The sequence below is a fragment of the Cyclopterus lumpus genome, chromosome 5 (genome assembly GCF_009769545.1).
Source record: "Cyclopterus lumpus isolate fCycLum1 chromosome 5, fCycLum1.pri, whole genome shotgun sequence".
NCBI lineage: Eukaryota > Metazoa > Chordata > Actinopteri > Perciformes > Cyclopteridae > Cyclopterus > Cyclopterus lumpus.
Genome location: NC_046970.1, coordinates 18,288,910 through 18,307,260, shown reverse-complemented (window position 1 = coordinate 18,307,260; position 18,351 = coordinate 18,288,910). Strand labels below are relative to the sequence as shown.

Sequence of the window (18,351 nt, the reverse complement as noted above, 5' to 3'; positions counted from 1 at the left end):
GAGCATGAGAGTCAGTCTGACCCAGCAGCCAAAGCAAGACAAGCAGGGAGGGAGGCGGACAGCAGGCAGGGGGTTTTCCCATGCAAGCCACGTTGTGGCACAGCTCTCACAATACTCTATAAATAAAGACTAGTAATGCATTTAAGACCTAAAACTATAAAAGTGTTTCGGGACGATAGTCATTGTCTCGTCCGATCTTGTAGGTTTGTGTGCTTTCCATTGTTGGTGTCTCATTGGACAGAAACGGTTTGTTCTCTTCACTGCCCAGAAAACACTGACTTTTGTTGTTGTGACATTTGCAATAAAAATATTTGGACTCCGATGTTAAAGTAAATTGTTGATATGACCTTAATTATGATTTCAGGCTCTGTGCTGTGTATTGAAGGTGCCACTGCTGGCCCTGCACTTTTTGAATGGTGTAAAAAATGTCTTTATTTTCTTTTTGCATATAGTTCATTCTGAAATCAACTTCAGCTCAAGCAGATCAGTAAAAAAATAAAGAAGCAGCCTGTCAATACAATCAAAGAAAATTACTTTAAATGTGTGGGTGGCTATTTTCTGTGCAGTGCAGTAACAAGCAGCGCAGTTAACCTATCGAGCTGATGTGGGTGGCTTTCGAGGGCAAGCTTTGTTTATGTATTTTGGTTTTGGGGGACTCTGGTGGGTTTCAGTGAAAGACTCTCTGTGTAGTTCCTTAATGTGCGGCTGCGTTGGAACATTCTCATTGAGGATTTGAGTACACGTGGCTTGAAAGCCTTGCAGTCAACACTTCATCAGTGAGTGAGGTCAACTCACTCACACTTCACTCAACATGTGTACACATATACACAAACACTCACTCACTGACACTCAATCACTCACTCTCTCTCTCTATCTCTTACACACACACACACACACACACACATACATACACACACACACACACACACACACACACACACACACACACTGACACAGTTTGGGCCTGCCTAACCAATCAGAGTGAAGTGGAGTCGGTCCCCCCAGAAGTGGGTGGGAGAGCTGTTGAAACAGAAGTCTCTTCTCAGGACACACAAAGTTTGCATTGGTGGTTTGGAGAACTGTTTCTGTTGAGAGCCTCTCTGCAATAATTTTACTTTTTATTCGTCCTGTTATTGTTTTGTTTTTTTCATTGAACTCTGGGTTCCATTAGGGCACCGCTTGAGTGTGGAATGGCTGAACTGGTACGAATCCGTAAGAAACGTCTGCAGATCCCCATCTCTAGGTAAGACAGGGTCAAGATTAGCACACATGATATCATAGCCAGATACCAACACGTCCAGCCATTCTGTGACTGCATGAATAAAGATGCTACATCTTTAAATGTAACATAAATGATCGTTGTTGGGTGCAGTAATGCTGTCTGGATAACATTCTGATGTAGGAGTTTTCTTGTTTCGCAGAAATGGAAATATGTGAGTCAAAAATACATCCTGTAGAGCAAAGTGATGAGTGATAATGCTCTGTGGATTTTCTGACTAATCAGAAAGTTCACTGCAAAGCCATGACCAAGAGTTTTATCTTTACCTTGAAAGATATCCTAATAAGAATATAGTTGACCGTTTATTGTTACACATTTCATGCATTCGTCAATATTTTCTCAGATTACACTTTGCAGCATGAGGGCAAACACTTGTGTGAAGTGGTTGTGTGAACACTCATCTTACTCATGCTTTTTCTGTGTGTGGAAAATGTGCTGCAGTGGTGATAGTCATGTGGTTTTGTTTTGGTTAACACAATAATGCATTTGTGTCTGCAGAGTTCAGAGCATGTAACATTGTTGGGTCTTTTGGGGCTATTTTATGCCATACATTCACACATTTCTCATGTCATGAAAGTCATTTTTTTGTTTAAATTAAATAGCAATTTTATGGCAGAATGAGATATGATCTGATATGGGTTCATGTTAGCTTTTTTTTTTTATAGATATATTTATTTTTTGATCTGTGCTGACAAAGCTTATATCATTCAAACTCTTCTACATTGCTGGGCACCTAGTGAAAATGACACTATGTGTAGATTCAACAAAGCCTGGGCCAAAGGAGGATTTGCCATGTCTCTTTATAAACATAGTTTCACAAGTGCACTTGAAGAGTAATTTCCTGTAAACGTCCTGTCTAGAGGCTCTTCTACTGTGAACGGCCGAAACAAAAAAGCCTGTTATCATGAAAGATTGCTGGAGATTGAAAGTGAGCGGTGGCATTCAGAAGCATTCTATTTTTATGACTCAACAGCTTTTGAAAGCCCCTGCCAGCGTGATAAACACTTGAAAAGCTGTGAGCGTCTCATCCCCAGGAGTTGGCTCAATGGTGCGGCGTGGCGTTGTTTGAAAACAATCCTCCTGGTCACGCTAGTGTACGCGTAGCACCACAAACATGTTGAGGAGAAATCATCTGTGGCACAAATGTGTTATCATAATCTGAATCTCTCTTTCAAATGGCTACAGAGAAAATACAAATCCAATCAAAGGAGAAAGATTCCCCGTCGATGAACTACAGATGATATTTGTCATCAGAGCTTTATGATGCTGTGAAAGCTTCTGGACGTATTACTGTAATGAGATTACATTAACACGCTGCAGATGGGAAACTCTGTCGGTAACATGGGCTCCAGCATTTGCTTTTCATCATGCTGCAAGAGATTAGTTCTGATCCAACAGTTATCTGTGCTAATTTGATTTAAAGTTTCAAATTGAGCAACATGTTCTCAGACAAGATCAGAATGTGGCCAAGACCTAAACTCTAAAAAAAACCACAATATTTCATGGAGCCCACTTTGATCATATGTGAGTTACATAAGACTTTGACCATGGGAATTGTTTCTCTCATGGAAAATTTGGCACTAATGATGCCCTTTTGCCACTTTGCTTACTTTGGACAGCTTGGCATTTAAATCACTTCCAAATGACTCTTTCCTTTCAGGAAGATTTCTCAACCCGTACCTCGTTTCACACACGCAAGACAATGACAAGCGCTTTAATATAAAGAGCTCTGTTCAGAAAGCAATTGTTTCACACAAAGTGTCCATATTTGAACAAACTGACCTTACTTTTGGAGCTATAACTTTTATTACTGTATCCAGTGTGATTTAAGGTGAAGACTTTGATGCCAAAGTCCTGTAACCTCAAACCATTTTCACACAACTATTACCTCTCGGCAATTGCTGTTTCGAGAGGTGAAAACAGCAGTTACAGCACCAAAAGCGCCAACTGCCATATTATTTTGCTTTTTAACATCCAAATAAATGACTGTGTTTTCTTTTAGGCTGAGGAGTATGCTCAAGCAGCTGGAGGAGAAAGATGTTGACTTTGAAGAAATCAAAAAGAATCTGGATTTTACAGCATCGTTACTGGAGGCAGTTTACCTCGATGGAACAAGGTGGAAGATAGTGGAATATTATGATGTTGACAATTTTTGCTTTCTTTGAGCTCTTTCAGTAAACAGTACTCATAGTAAAAGCCCAACATGGGCATAAAGGCCCCATAAAGGGACTGGAAGAAAGACTAGAACGATATCTAACTGTTACTGCATTTATGGAGATTATTTTTAGCATGCTCACAGAGGCCTGAAAGCCCAAACCAGTTCACAATATGCACAAAGTGGGGTACACCCTAGAAAGGTTGCCATCACAGGTTTAACACATTATGACCACCATTCACACTCACATAAATGAGCAATTTTGTGTCAACAATTTGGCTAACCTGCATGCCATGAGAAAACTGGCGCACCCAAAGGAAAATTGTGTAGGGGCTTTTTAAGGCGATTATCAAGAATTAAAGTTAGGCATAATTGAAGGGGTGGATGCTTTGAGTGACAGGTGGGTGCCATCTGAGGTCACTAGCAGCTAGCTAGTGACCTCAGATGCTAGTGGTCCGCCTCAACTCCACCAACGATCCACCTCTCTTTCCAATTTTAATTAGGCTGAGTTATACTGTGTTCACCACTGCCAAGATGGCGACGGCTGGAGTCACCCATTTTGAGCCTCACAACGGCTCTTCAGAAACCTATGGGTGACATTACCCATCAGAAACTATCTTCTTCATTTATACAGTCTATGAGTCTAACACACTACCTCACTGAGTTGTTCACGACTCCTTAAATCAGAGATATTCGGTACACTCACAATTAAAAGGTGTTAAATAGAGTGCATAATAAATAGGGAGGGATTTTGGACACAGCAACAGATTTACCTATAGAGCTTTAATCCAGTATTTTCCATTGTGTGTCATCTCAGGCAGTGTCTGGAGTCTGAGGACGACCTTCAGCAGATGCAGTCAGATGGCGTGCCTTCAGAGGTCACCGATTGGCTGGCTTCCACCTTCACCCAGAGGGTTCGGAGGCCTGTACGACGCCCAGATGAGAAGCCCAAGTTCCGCAGCATTGTGCATGCAGTGCAGGCTGGGATATTTGTGGAGCGGTACAATAACGTGTTCATTTGATCTTCTATTTATAAGGTCATACTTTTTTTAGAGAAGGCCTGCATGATTTGTCAGGATGTTTTATATGTTTTATTTATGAGACTTACAATAAAATAAGGAAAACTATAATATCATACTATAAAACTTGCATTGTAAATGATTGACTTCCACATCTGTCCTATAAATCTAATATAAGCTCATGCAGTGTTGTTACTCACATAGCCACAGAAAACACAGACAGTTGCGCTGGACTGTGAAACATTAGCCTCCTTTTCTCTTTAAAACATCCTTCCAAAGGGAACGGGGACTTTGTAGAATTTATATAAACAGCTCCTGAGACGAGTTAGCTGCACAGTGTCAACATCTGAACTTTAACTGAACTCAACATAAACACTGCATTATTTCAGGATGTTCAAGAGGGCCTACACAGTCGCCATGCCAGACGAACCTGCAGCGGTCGTAAACTGCCTCAGGGTAAACCTCCACTAATCATCAATCTCTCCACGCCTGAGTGTTTGTGCAATAAATCAGACATCACAAAAGGGATTGTATACACATCACAAGTATACACCAATAACCCATTTACTTTCCCTTCCTTCTCTTCAGGATGTTGACCGCTGGAGCTTTGACGTGTTTGCTTTGAACTCCACCAGTTCTGATCACGCACTACGAACTCTGTTCTTTGAGCTGATCACCAGATATGGCCTCAACAGCCGTTTTAAGGTATTTTAACTATGGATTTTGTTGCACAGTTTACATATTGTACTTCTCATACAATATGTTATGATAGACATGTAAGAACGTCAGTGCTTTGGATCACAAATGTTCCAGGAATATGATCATTCTTTCTCTTGTAACCTCATGCTATTGTGGGAAATGTGTGTTGTAACTGCAGATGTAATCAGGCATATGGGTTTTATTATTAATTTGGAACAACGGGTTGCCAGATTCTGTGTGCTAATCACATGCAGCATACCGTAAAGTCCTGTCAATTCACGATTTTATTACAACAGTCAGGCTGTTTTAGCTTTGTGAACATTGGATTTTAAAACTTGGTTGTGACTTGAATAATTATGTTACGCTCTTTGCAGATCCCTATCTCTTGTCTGACAGAGTTCCTGTCTGCATTGGAGAGAGGATACTGCAAACACACCAACCCCTACCACAGCCACGTTCATGCTGCTGATGTGACTCAGACGCTGCACTGCCTGCTTCTGCGCTCTGGACTCGTGGTACACCTGGCTCACTGCAATACAAATGATTTTGGTGCTGCGTCACATTTTTTTAAAAGACAAGGCTGGTGTTTTTGTATATCGTCCTAATTGTCTATATGTCTATTGAGTAGACCAAAACCAACAATGTGTTAAGCTGCCAGTAGGACTTGTTCCTACTGAAGGTATAAATCTTAAAAAATATGTAACAAATGTATAGTCATAAAAATTAAAAAAAAAAGACTATGCACTTTTCTAAAACAGCTGTCCACTCTCATTTTAGTCAGAATGTAAATTTGTCTATGAGGAAACACATCTCAGTCTAAGAATCATTCATATATATTTTACCTGCAAGCTTTATATCTGCATGTCACTATTGTCACTGTTCGCATGTTAGCATATGATATGACATCTAGCATGACTGCAGACTCTTATTAAAGTTTTGGGACAACAATGGATATCCATAAGCTGGATCAGGCTGTGGCTACACAGGTTATGCTTGTTAAAAGGAATCATTATTTGTTGGTTTGGTCTTTCATAGGTTTTGTTGATGATAAGGAAAATAAGCCTCATATTTTCATTCCAAGTGATTCCAGAATATAATAACTGTTCCTCTCAGAGTGCAATGTGTGACCCCTGCTATACATACAGTGTGTTTATATATATATATATATATATATATATATATATATCTATATATATATATATATATATATATATATCTGTTGTGTCCCTTGTGTCTATCAAGCACTGGCTGACAGAGCTTGAGGTGATGGCGTCACTATTTGCCGCGGCCATCCATGACTTTGAACACACAGGGACCACAAACAAATTTCACATCCACACAAAGTAAGCTCTTATTTTGAAACGTATTTTACTAACTCTGTCTTATAAAGCACTGGCTTATAGATTATACTGTATATGCTGCATCCTGTTTTGACATTTGTAAAATAGTAAGAGATCTCAGTGAATATAGGACTAGTAAGGTTGTGTTTCTTAGATGCAATTTTGGAAAAACCAGGCAAAGAGAGAGAGAGCACTAAAGCAAACACATCTTCACAGAGGGAGCGCAGTATTTTTAGAAGTCGATTTTCCACATAGGAGGGCTGAAGATTGCAGTCTCTTGGCACCCATCATCATCACCATGCTTTATTTTGGGAAAAATAATCGTCCACAAAAAGAACACGTCTTAGTTACAGAATCCAAAGCAAAACAGTATCTATCTTTAAGTCATACTTCACCCAAATGTAACATGTCAGTGTCCTGTAGGCTGAAATACTGTCTGTTTTAAATTAACTGTTGTTTCTTACTTCACGGAGAATATTGTCTGTGGTCAGATTAAATTCATGTTGGTAACAATTGATTCCATAAAAGTGTTCATGTATCAAATACAGCCATAGAAACATTTTAAACCTGTGTATAATGCTGCAGGACTAGACTCGATTGTATTTGAAGTTTCTATGTAAGTCTATATTTACCAAAATAGTCAAGGTACAAAGCTTTTATGACAGGGTTTTCTATGTGTTTGTTCCTGTAACTCTTTATTTTATGGGTAGTATAGTTTCCTATATTTTCCTAAAAGGAACTAATAAATGATTGTAAATTAATTTGAAAGTTCCTCAAAATGACCACTACATTTGGTGGTAATTACACAATAACAGGACAGTGTTCAATTGGTACATTTTCAATAAACTTGTTATTTATCATTAATTGCTTCCATAAATCGTTTAGTCAGTGTACAGCTGCTCAGCTGACATTTAAAATGTATATACAGGCAAGCATGCATGTTCTCAGAAAGAAAGAAAAAGTTTCAGATTGCAAATTAATGACAACATTTATTTCAGTTTGAATTCCTTGAATTAAATTCCTCTCAAAATCATGGATTTCTTATAAACTAAACAAGTCAAGATGAGATTTGGAGTTAATAGCAAATATTTATATTACATAATATTATTATATTATATATTGTATATTAATGTTTTACAGTTCTGCAGAGTAGGATGCAGTGGAAGTGTACTGTAGATGTCTCTCACAGTAAAGGACATGCTCTCGGCAGTGCTTATGTCTAACCAATGCCATATTGCCACAGAAGACAAAACTGACTAATTTCTTAATTTCTTTCTTTCATTTCCAGTATAATAACACCCAAATTATATTGTCTTTACCAGGACACTATATATCCCTCAGAAATTAAAAGTATTTTGAAATTCTGGATCCGTACAATAAAATGTTACTTGAATTTTTAGTTTTTTGAACATGACATGTTATAATTATTTTTAAAAACATTGTAACCATCATGAAGTCAAGCTGACTGTGGCTTTTCTCTCTTTGAAGAATGAATCAAAAATGTTAATGGTTTTCTTTGAAGACATGTTTTATTTTATGTTTGGTTAATCACAAAATAATCACTAATTGGAAATCTTTTCACAATGTATTTTGTTACCCATCTAATAATGTAGATTATGCAAATAAATGGACACAAGATGTCTGCTTGAGAAATTAGTTAATTAGCTTGCTACACTCATTACTACCACATGGTGCCTGTTTTTATCACATCCTACTCTCTCATCCGCACTTTAAATTCATCATTACAGTCATTGTGCTTAAATGACTCTTTGAGGACTCTCTTTTTATCTCATTCTCACCTCCTCCTTGCTTCACCACAACATAATTGTACAACTAAACTTCAATGCATTTTCACACTTTCTCTTCTCTGTGCTGATCTCCTCCTCTCTTGCTCTTTCACTGTCTGTCTGCCAGGTCAGAGTTTGCATTGATCTACAATGATCGGTCAATACAAGAAAGCCATCACCTGAGTGCAGCGTTTCGCCTTCTGCAGGACGACCAAATGAACATCTTCACTAATTTGACGAGAGAGGAATGGATGTAAGATGACTATGTTTTAGCTATCTTCGGACGACTGTGGGTCAGTGGTTAGCAGGTCCGTCTTTCAATCAGTGGTTCAATCCCCTAGCCCTAGTCGATGTGTCCTTGAGCAAGACATTTAACCCTGAATTGCTGTGTCTACGGTGTATGAATGTAAGTCGCTTTGGATAAAAGTGTCAGCTAAATGTAATGTAATCTTAAATTTCGTTGTTTCAGTTAGAGAAACTTTATGAAAAATAGTTACTCAGACTTGGAAAAAATCTGAGCAGCTAGAAGGTCGCTGTGGGGAGATCTAAACCCCTGAATAACGGAAAAGTAAACATAAAATAGTTTAAGGGGACATTTCATTAAAATTTCACCTGCAGAACAATTCTGTCCCCACTTGGTGCCTCAGGCCATGTGAAAGGGGCTTGCCAGAAAGGGGACAGACAGGGATTGCTCAAGGACATATATCTGTCCCACATTATTTGTCCTTAAATGAGACTTTTAGTCCTTACCGGCGACAAGGCCGCTCCTCTAGCTGACCCTGACCTCTGACATCCTGAGATCAAATTTCTCATTCAGAAATCAATAATAGATCACGTTACTATTTCTGTTTGATAAATCATCCAATAAACAGAAATATAATAGTGATTGAGTCACTGCGTACTTCCTCTGTCTGCAATTATCTATCAATCAGAGATGTCATCAGTGAGCTAAGATTATTGTACTTCGTCATTCACCTTAACAATGTGATATGTAATCCACATGAACAATTAAAAGAGACAATAGTCATCTATGGTTGATGGATATTGGCATCAACTCCCTTGCTCTCAGCGTGTGTGTAAACAATTTACTCCTGCACTGAAACTTAGTTTGTGAAGAGAAAATATTCAAACTGTTATAAAATGTATAATCATGGAAGCTGATGCATCATTTATCAAACATACATCATGTGACTGTTTTATTAATGGCAGCACTCTGCAGATATCTGCAGACAAACACCGGCAGCATACTGTTGTGGGCTTTTTGTCGCAGTCAGCATTACCGTGGTAACAATTAAAATCTATCAGGAGACTTACCCCACGAAGCCTCCTGTTTATATGTACAGTTACTTCCTATAGTGCACTGTCAACTAGTAAACTGTGTCTTTGTGTGCGTTTGTTTCCAGGGAGCTGCGGTCACTAGTGGTAGAGATGGTGCTGGCCACAGACATGTCCTCCCACTTACTGCAAGTCAAAGGGATGAAATCCTGCCTACAACAACACGAAAGGTAACACTAATAAACTGTGCTGTTTGTTCACACTGTGGTGCATAAACCAAGGTCATGAAATAAACTCTGATTTAGATGATTCCTGCCAAAAAGAGGTTGACAGGCAAATTAGTGTCACGCCATGCAGCTGGTGTCAAGTCTGCTTTTTTCAGATATGTCTGAGATGCATAACACAACAGCAAAAACAAGAAGCGCATAATGCTTTTTCAACAGGATTGACAAGCCAAAAGCTCTATCTCTGTTACTCCACACGGCTGACATAAGCCACCCATCCAAGCCGTGGGCACTGCACTCTCGCTGGACCAGAGCCCTGATGGAGGAGTTCTTCAGGCAGGTATGAACCCTAAAAATAAACCTGAACTGATGGTGTGACTCTTTCTCTACTTCTCTTATCTCATTCTGTTAGCTTATCCACTTTGACTCAGTCGTGGACAAAGTATTAAGTGATAATTGACTTGGTCAAATTGGAGAAAATCTTCTAGAATGACTTTTTTAGTTATTTTGTTGTTGTTGCCTCATGTTTTTGTTTATACTTTCAAGTTTCACTGTGAGTGGATGTCAGATCGTATGTGTAACATTTTCACTGAAGCATTCTTGTATGTCCTACTATACATCTGTATTTCTCTGAAGAGTTTGATCTGTTGTTATCTTGGCATGATCGATCAGACAAATGGTTGGACAACTAATAACAGCTTTACAGTTTTCTAAATACTCAACTGAGTCTAAATAGGAGTGTGAAACCTTCAAAGAAATGTATTCAGACTTAAATAAAGAAAACACAGCAGAGACAGTCAGAGAGGAAAGACTCTTTGAACGGTTTACTGCTTGAAGCCACGTTAGACCTTACAAACTAAGATTTTTATGTCTCAAGAAAAATCCTCTGAGAAAATCTAATGCGCCAGATATCAACCAGACTATTTGATCTTGTTGAAAGGGTGATGATACCTTTCGAAACTCACAAGCTTCCTGGGCCCCTAATATACAAGCTAATGATAAGCATCAGCATCATCATCACCATCATCATCATCATCATCATCATTTTAAGTCATGTGAAGAATTTGTAAGCCAATGTAAAAAAACTGACGATTATGTCAGATATATTTGTGTTATTGTTATCCTATGGGCTACACTATAATCAAAATGTATTTATTGAGGAAAGAAAACAGTCATGGGGAACATGTTGACCATAGTAAAAGCTTTGTAACTCAAAAGTACATCAGGACCTGGGACATTGAAATTTGCCTTTTATAGCCGACTCTAAGTCACATGTATTTTGTGGCATTCTGTTCGAAGATGGTCCCATGTGCCGACCTTTGTGAGGTGTAGCCTTGTAGTTTGGGTTGGAGAGCTGCGAAAAGAAGAAAGCTGCAATCCACCAGACACCAATCATGAGTCACCTCCTGAAGCTCATGTCGTCTGCTGATAGTGCACCCTGCCTCGTTCCAGGAGCTGTAAACACCATCAGTAATACATATATATATATTATATATATCTTTGTGCAAAAAAGAATAATCTTAGCCTCGTTATTGTGGTTACTTAATTATTTATATCTGTTGGGCTGCATTCACACAAGATCCGGCATTGCAGTTTGACAGTGTTTGCCGTTGTGTCACTCCTAATAGCCCATTTAGGCCAAGCCACTGCAAAATGTTTGATGATTTAGTTCCATTATGGCAGGGTTGTACAGATCATTTTGCATGTCGAGAAAGATGCATTGGGTTGTAAGTGTAAGACTGAAAATATCAAATTAGAAAGACAACAGACTCAAAAGTCACATTAGTGACATGACTTGCAAAATGATCAACTGACAAACATAATATGTGTAATTCATGGTTCTACTCAAACGGGATCCAAATATAAGTATTTAGCCGTTGACGACCGTACAGATATTTTCCAAAATATGGTGAAATGGGTACAGATGGCACAAACGTTGGTGTTTACGTTCTATTGTCTGGCGAGGTCATTCATGTGACCATGACCTAGCATGTGATTGGATGAGCCCCCTAACGTGATGATGTGGAAATGTGGAAATAAATTGTTGTTTGTTAAGGTAATTCAACATACTTACTCACACAAGTAAAATCAAATATTATTTTTGGTGAGCTAAAGAAGCCTCTCGGGCTTGTAAAGCTGCCAGAAACCAATATTCCACGTAAATTCATGCAATTCCTGAGAGTTTTCTGGGCTGCCTTTCAAATTCCTGTGAATAGACGTTAACCCCCACTTGCACGGCAAGTTAAAGAGCTGCTTACTGACAACAACAAAAAACACCTTTCAGGCAGTGAAGAAAACTGTCAATCTCATGTTCGCACAACCTCAAATGCCATGATGTTTACACAAATGCCAGATGGCATAGGCTGGTATTAAGAGGCTGGTACTTTGACTGAGTGGATTTCCTGTACATGCAGCAATACGTTTCTATGTCATCCTCTCCTCTATATTCACTGCTTAGACCTGGACTGGAATAAATAGAATAGAGGTTTGGAAAATAAGATGTGAGAAACCTCTCTCTGAAAAAGCCTGTTAATGTTTGTTGTGTTACTTTAAAAAAAAAAAAAATGAAAAGCTTTGAGGTGGCTTGAGTGGTGTTGCAGTCAAATAACCTTTAAAAAGTTATTTTCAGGGGACGTGTGGGATGTTGTTCAAAATATTTCTTCTCTCTCATTCTATCTTTGTGAGGGTGATAGAGAGGCAGAGCTCGTCCTTCCCTTCTCTCCTCTGTGTGATCGAAAAGCACCCTGGTCGCGGAGTCTCAGATCGTATGTCTCACAAAACGCTCTCCAAAACCTCTCTCAGTCCTCTCTCACTGATATTCAGAATTAATTCTCATCCACACTAATGTTGGTTAACATTATTAACATGTTTTCACATGTTAATAAGGCAACTTTTTTTTTTACAGGTTTCATAGACTTCATTGTGTATCCTACATTCTCTCTGCTGACGGACATGGCTGAAAAAGATTGTCATTCCTTTGGTGGAGGAGAACCCAGGTCCCCTAGACCCCTGCAACAGACACAGGTACCACACTAAGAAGGCTTGTACCCTTGTTGGAAAATGTACGTTGTACTCAGACGGCAACTTCCGGGTTTGAGAGAAGTCAATGCAGAACAATTACCATATTTCTTACTTAATTTATTATCTCAGTAAATATTGTAAACATGACTTTATCTCAGGTCTCAATTGCTAGATTAAAGCATGTTCAATACAGCATGATGTTCATTTAGTAATGATGGTCCCATTTAGAGTAACATAGATTAGGGTATACTTTACGGCATGCTCTCCGTGTTTTTGTCGAAGAGGTTTAAACCCTTTCACAGTGCATTCTGACATGGTGACTGTCCATGGCTCTGTCCAAAAAAGGTTTTAAAAAAACCCTGCCAGCACCTCTAAAGATCACTAAGTGGGCAACTGTGGATCTGTGGTGAGCAGGGTCGTCCTTCAATCAGAGGATCGGTGGTTCGATCCCCGGCTTAGCTAGCCCATGTCAATGTGTCCTTGGGCAAGACACTCAACCCCCAAATTGCTCCGTAGCGGTGTCTACGGTGTGTGTGAATGTGTGTGAATGTTAGTCCTGATGGGCAGGTGGAACCTTAGCCCCTCCCATCAGTGTATGAATGGGTGTGAATGGGTGACTAGAAAGCACTATACAAGTACAGGTCCATTTACTACTAAGAACATGGAAGTTTACAGGTGGTTATGGTTCAGTATTTCTCTGTCATGTACAATGACTTGCTGGTAATGTTTTATTATACCATCCGATGAAGCTAGGTTAGCTTTTTCCCTGCTTCCAGTGATGTGCTAAGTTAAGCTAATTGTCTTCTGCTGGTAGCTTCTTGTTTAACAGACGTATATTAATGTTCTCATCTAACTCTCAGCAAGACCATAAATAAGTGTAATTTCCTAAAATGTCAAAATGTTCCTTAAAGAGGCATTTAGATCTTTAAAGGTCCAGTGTGTAGGATTTGGCGGCATTGCAACCAACTAGGCAGATGCGAAAACGTGAATGTGTAGAAACGAGAAAAGAGGAATACGTATATAATTATGTAGATACAAACTGCTCATTCTAAGGTAATGGAAATACAACACTCATTTTCAAATGGTTAAAGCTATTTCGTAAATTTTACAATTTCCTCAATGCTACAGACATTACCATTAAATAAAGACAAACATGTTATAGTTTTACTCACAATTATCTAAACAAGAAAGAAAGAAAGGTGAATATAGGTGAAACTGGAAGATGAAATAGCAATATCTATGAGAGCACTGTTATTTCCCAACAGTAATCTGTGGAAGGAGAGCTCCAGAGGTCTGCAGTGGAGTCTCGCTCACATCACAGCTGAGCTGGTGAGCTTCCGCTCCACTTGGACACGACACACTGAAGACAACAAGATCAAATGGAAGGAAAGTGGCTCCAATGGTATGTTTGTATATTCATTATCAGACATTATCGCAATTTACTTAAACATAATGCTATGTTCAGGTGAAATACTGAAGTAATAAACAACATATCTTAATTATATTCATATCGTTAATTTATCGTTTCAATTATATCTAATTTACAGCAGGGTTCACCACAATACAATCCTGAGAAATGGTTGTAATTTCCGCTGCCCTCTTTTGCAACAATTCAGAATTAAAATGATCACTATTGAAAAGTTTGACAACATCCGCTAACAGAATCAAATATATTTGTTCTAGATGTGTGACTGCTTTATGGAGCCTCTCTGCTCCATAAATGTGCTTTGTCTCCCTGATTTGATTTGTTATCTGCTATAATTTCACAGTGATCTCATGAGGGGATTAACAGATACAGATATTGTTTCCCATTCAGTTTCCCATTCATTTCCAATGCTTTTTTCCAATCTCCTGTATCCTCCATGGATTTTCAGACCCCAGTTGTGACAAAAGGGCAGAGACCCAGACGAGAGGAGCTGTCAGAAAAATCCTTGCCAGACCCCACGACATATTCAAAACAGTAGACTTCATTTATTATGTGCTTTAAAAAAGAAATATATATCTTCAAAGGTTAACTACGGGTTAATGCTGAGTCACTGTTTGTAACAAAAGCACAGTTACCTTCTTATTCGGTGATTGTGGGAGCTACGAGGAAGGGAGGTTAAAGGTTAAGTTCATCTTCCCAAGGTAAGATGAAGTACATGCACAAGTGTCCCCATGTCTTATTTTAAGGGTAGTATACTCTGATGATTTAAATGCAAAGTGTACATGCTGGCCATGTATGTGCATGTTATTAATTTAATTTGCCACCTAAACATTGTAAGGACATTTTACACTTACAGTACTAGTTTTACCTGGACACAAGTCATTTATTGTATAAAACAATACAAACAATAAACGTTGACAATATGTAAATGTTTGTCATATGATTCATTATAAGGCTGCCTTGTTATGGTGAGAATATTGTGCATTGTTGTTTTTAATGAACACATTTAAAAGGATTTAACTGCAAGGTAAGACCCTCCCCTTTGATTGAATTGAATCTGCTACCTTGCATTAATTTAAAAATTATTGTATTCAGTTACCCGTCTGCTAAATTAATTTCAAAAGATTCAGTGGTTTATTTAGAAGATACAAGTAGATTGTTGTGGACATTTTTAAATGAAAGGAGACCATCCTAAATGTTTTCTTACAGGCAATCTTTTTTTAAAACCAGTTGCAACAATTCAGTCAAACTAAAACAGTTTGAATCTAATGAAGGTGCTAAATGTGAAAATAAGAGCATTGATGTAGCACTAAACAACTACCAGTATTTGTTTTATAGAAATATAGCGCAGAAGAGCATAATCCCGAACAGAGAATTAATTAACTCTCCCGAGCTTCTCTGTGCCTCACATATGCTCCGTTTGAGTGTGCGTGTTTCTGCACATACGGTGGCTCCCGATGAAGACGCAGCATCGCCACAGAGGCACGCTGCAACAACAGCAACTTAGGTCTTTTACTCTCAGGAAATCCTGCAGCATATCCACCTGCAACATGGTTTTGTAGCAGAAACTGAGCGATCAAATAGAAGTGATCGCTCTCACGCATGCACTTGGAAGTGTCAGTAGATGTCACATGCAGCTTGTCAAGTCGAACTGAGATCCCAGAAGAGCTGCCCTGAGTGAAAGGCATATATACTGGACTATACGATCTAAGAGTTGATTTTGCATTTGTGTATTGTGACTTAATAAAACATAAGGTAATGTGTAATGTTAGTCGTGTGTGTGTGTGTGTGTGTGTGGGGAGGGGGGGGGGGGGGGGGGGGGGGTTAACTTGTTCTGCAGATGATTGTGCACAGAGTGTGTTTTGGGAAAGGGAACTGTTATGGCTAGCGAAGCCTCTAACTTCATGAGACTTGGCCAACCTAATTCCCTCTCCACACTAACACCCACTATCAATTGTTTATACACTTCAGGGACACTTTGTCCTTGTCTGCACATGAGGTACCGGCCTTTCATCTGAGAGAGTGTATCCTGTCAAAATGTGTGTGTGTTAAACGGTAATGAAGAAATTATGTCATTGAGCAACTGGGTGTGAGGGCACAACTGAGGGAAATAAGAAGAGAGGACTCGAGACATCGACAGGGATTACGACGCGGAACACTGTCCGGTACTCAGCTGAGGACCATAGAACATCGTATGGGACATTATCGGAGAACTGCTCACGGATCAGCGAGACTTTGGTAGACGGAGATTCTTATCTCCACATGCCGATATAGGGTCAATAAGAACACTGTTTTCCTGTGACCTGGTACGGAGCCAAGTGGATCACAGACGGAGCTTCTTTTCCCTCGCCAGTTGACAGCTGAGGACGCTGGGACATTGTCCAGGACAAGCATTGGAGAACTTCGTCTCTGCTCACGAATCAGAGGACCCCGAACGTGGACAGGAATTGTCTGATGAAGATTTTTATCCCCTGCTTCCCACAAAGGATTAAGGAGGACACTGTTTTCTGCGATTTTGTACAGAGTTAAGAGGATCGCTGACAGGCTTATTTTTCCTCGGCAGGAGGAGGCAGGTGTTTACACCAGGGCCCGGTGAAGGCATCTCCTCCTACCTCTCAAAGGATTAATTTCACAAAAAGGAACTTTGTCCCGGTCCTCGGCTCATTCAGAAATGTATATTATGATCAAGCTGTAATGTAATCGATCTAAGTGAATATAATTGAGCTGTTGCTTTGCCCTGCTAATTATCCTGCAATAAATATATAATCTGCATTTAAAGCATGTAGTCCTGAAAGTTTATCATATGAATGTAGTGAAGTGTTCTCATGGTTGGTTAAAAGTTAAGTTCTACTGTGTGTCTAAAATCAATATAGTTCTGAACGGTTATTCTAGTGCCATAGTCCACTAAACAGACCCTTAGAGCTTATAGCTATTAAAACCAAAACTGCACCTTACCAAGAGCCAAGCTCCATAAGAGGAACATTGCCATTAACTGACGCTGAATTCGGGCCAAGAGGGCCTTGAAGTGTAGTTGTGAGTGAAATGGAAGCAGGGAAGACGTCAGGAGGGACGGCAGTGAGACAGTCAGGCGAGTTTCCTGGACCAACAGCTTAAACAGATTCTCCAAACCATCTACGGAGATCCAGACCCTTTGAACGAAGAGCTGGTAAATTAGATAGCCCGTGTGAGGGGCTCATCTCTCGGATCTAACAAGCTTAAATTACCAATTTATTCAAAATCCCAACAGTCTTGCCTATGAAAAATGTAAGTGTTTTTATGCTCCTTGCTCCGAGTACATTGAATTATTTATTTGCAGAGTGCCTATTTTTAGTATGTAGTCAACCTCTACTAAACACGTGCACATGTGCAAGTGATGTCAAAGTTAACTTGAAGTTTTTGGAGACTTTCCCTAAAATATCTCTTTTTTGATGTTTTATTAGTGAATCCTTGTTTACGTGCTTTGGACATTAAAGACTTTGTTTGAGCAGATATCATGATGAGTCTGTCAAATGTACTTTGACTTGATTGGATGCAAAATTTGCAGATAAGTAGGAAAGAAAAACACAAATCCACCAATTTAAAACATTTTATTGTATCAAACAAATTTAAATTACAGATGTAATCATCAATCAATTTAAGTAAAATTGGAACAAAACTTCCCAGATGAAATCCATGTAAAGTACACTATTTACCATTGAAAAACAGAACAAACATTACATGGTCCATACATATACTGCAGAAGAAGAAAACAAAAGCCTGCAAAGGAATGTTTTCATTATCTTTCTTGTTCATTGTGGTCATTGTTATTGTCAATACCAGGGTGGCTTTAGTTTACTGTTTCAGTCTGTTTCATGTTGTTTTAGGCATGTCAAGTATTAATGTGTGTCATGAAAAGATTGTCACATAATCTACATAATAATGCCACTTGAGTGATACAAATAACAGATGTAATAACATTTAAGAGTGAGCTGACAACTTTATGATGGCCTTCTTTCCTACAAAACTAAAATGAAAAGAGAATGCCAGTGATTAACATTGGTGTCTGATTGATGTTTGATTATACATTGAAATATGTTCCCCCATGCAAATTAAAGCACAGTAGACAAACGTCACTGTACATTCAATG

The 18,351-nt window shown here is 39.0% G+C and overlaps 1 protein-coding gene across 1 annotated transcript; it reads left to right on the top strand.

Moving 5' to 3' along the window:
• Positions 1-1,076: 1,076 nt before the first annotated feature.
• On the top strand, positions 1,077-15,155 carry LOC117730946 (calcium/calmodulin-dependent 3',5'-cyclic nucleotide phosphodiesterase 1B-like). Its single transcript, XM_034533024.1, is given in 16 exon segments — positions 1,077-1,243; positions 3,282-3,395; positions 4,252-4,434; positions 4,843-4,909; positions 5,042-5,158; positions 5,527-5,667; positions 6,395-6,495; positions 8,407-8,532; positions 9,683-9,784; positions 9,998-10,118; positions 12,464-12,515; positions 12,518-12,543; positions 12,665-12,739; positions 12,741-12,802; positions 14,065-14,209; positions 14,674-15,155. Coding segments are annotated over 16 exon segments (1,575 nt in total). The 5' UTR covers positions 1,077-1,190; the 3' UTR covers positions 14,764-15,155.
• The last annotated feature ends 3,196 nt before the right edge of the window (positions 15,156-18,351 follow it).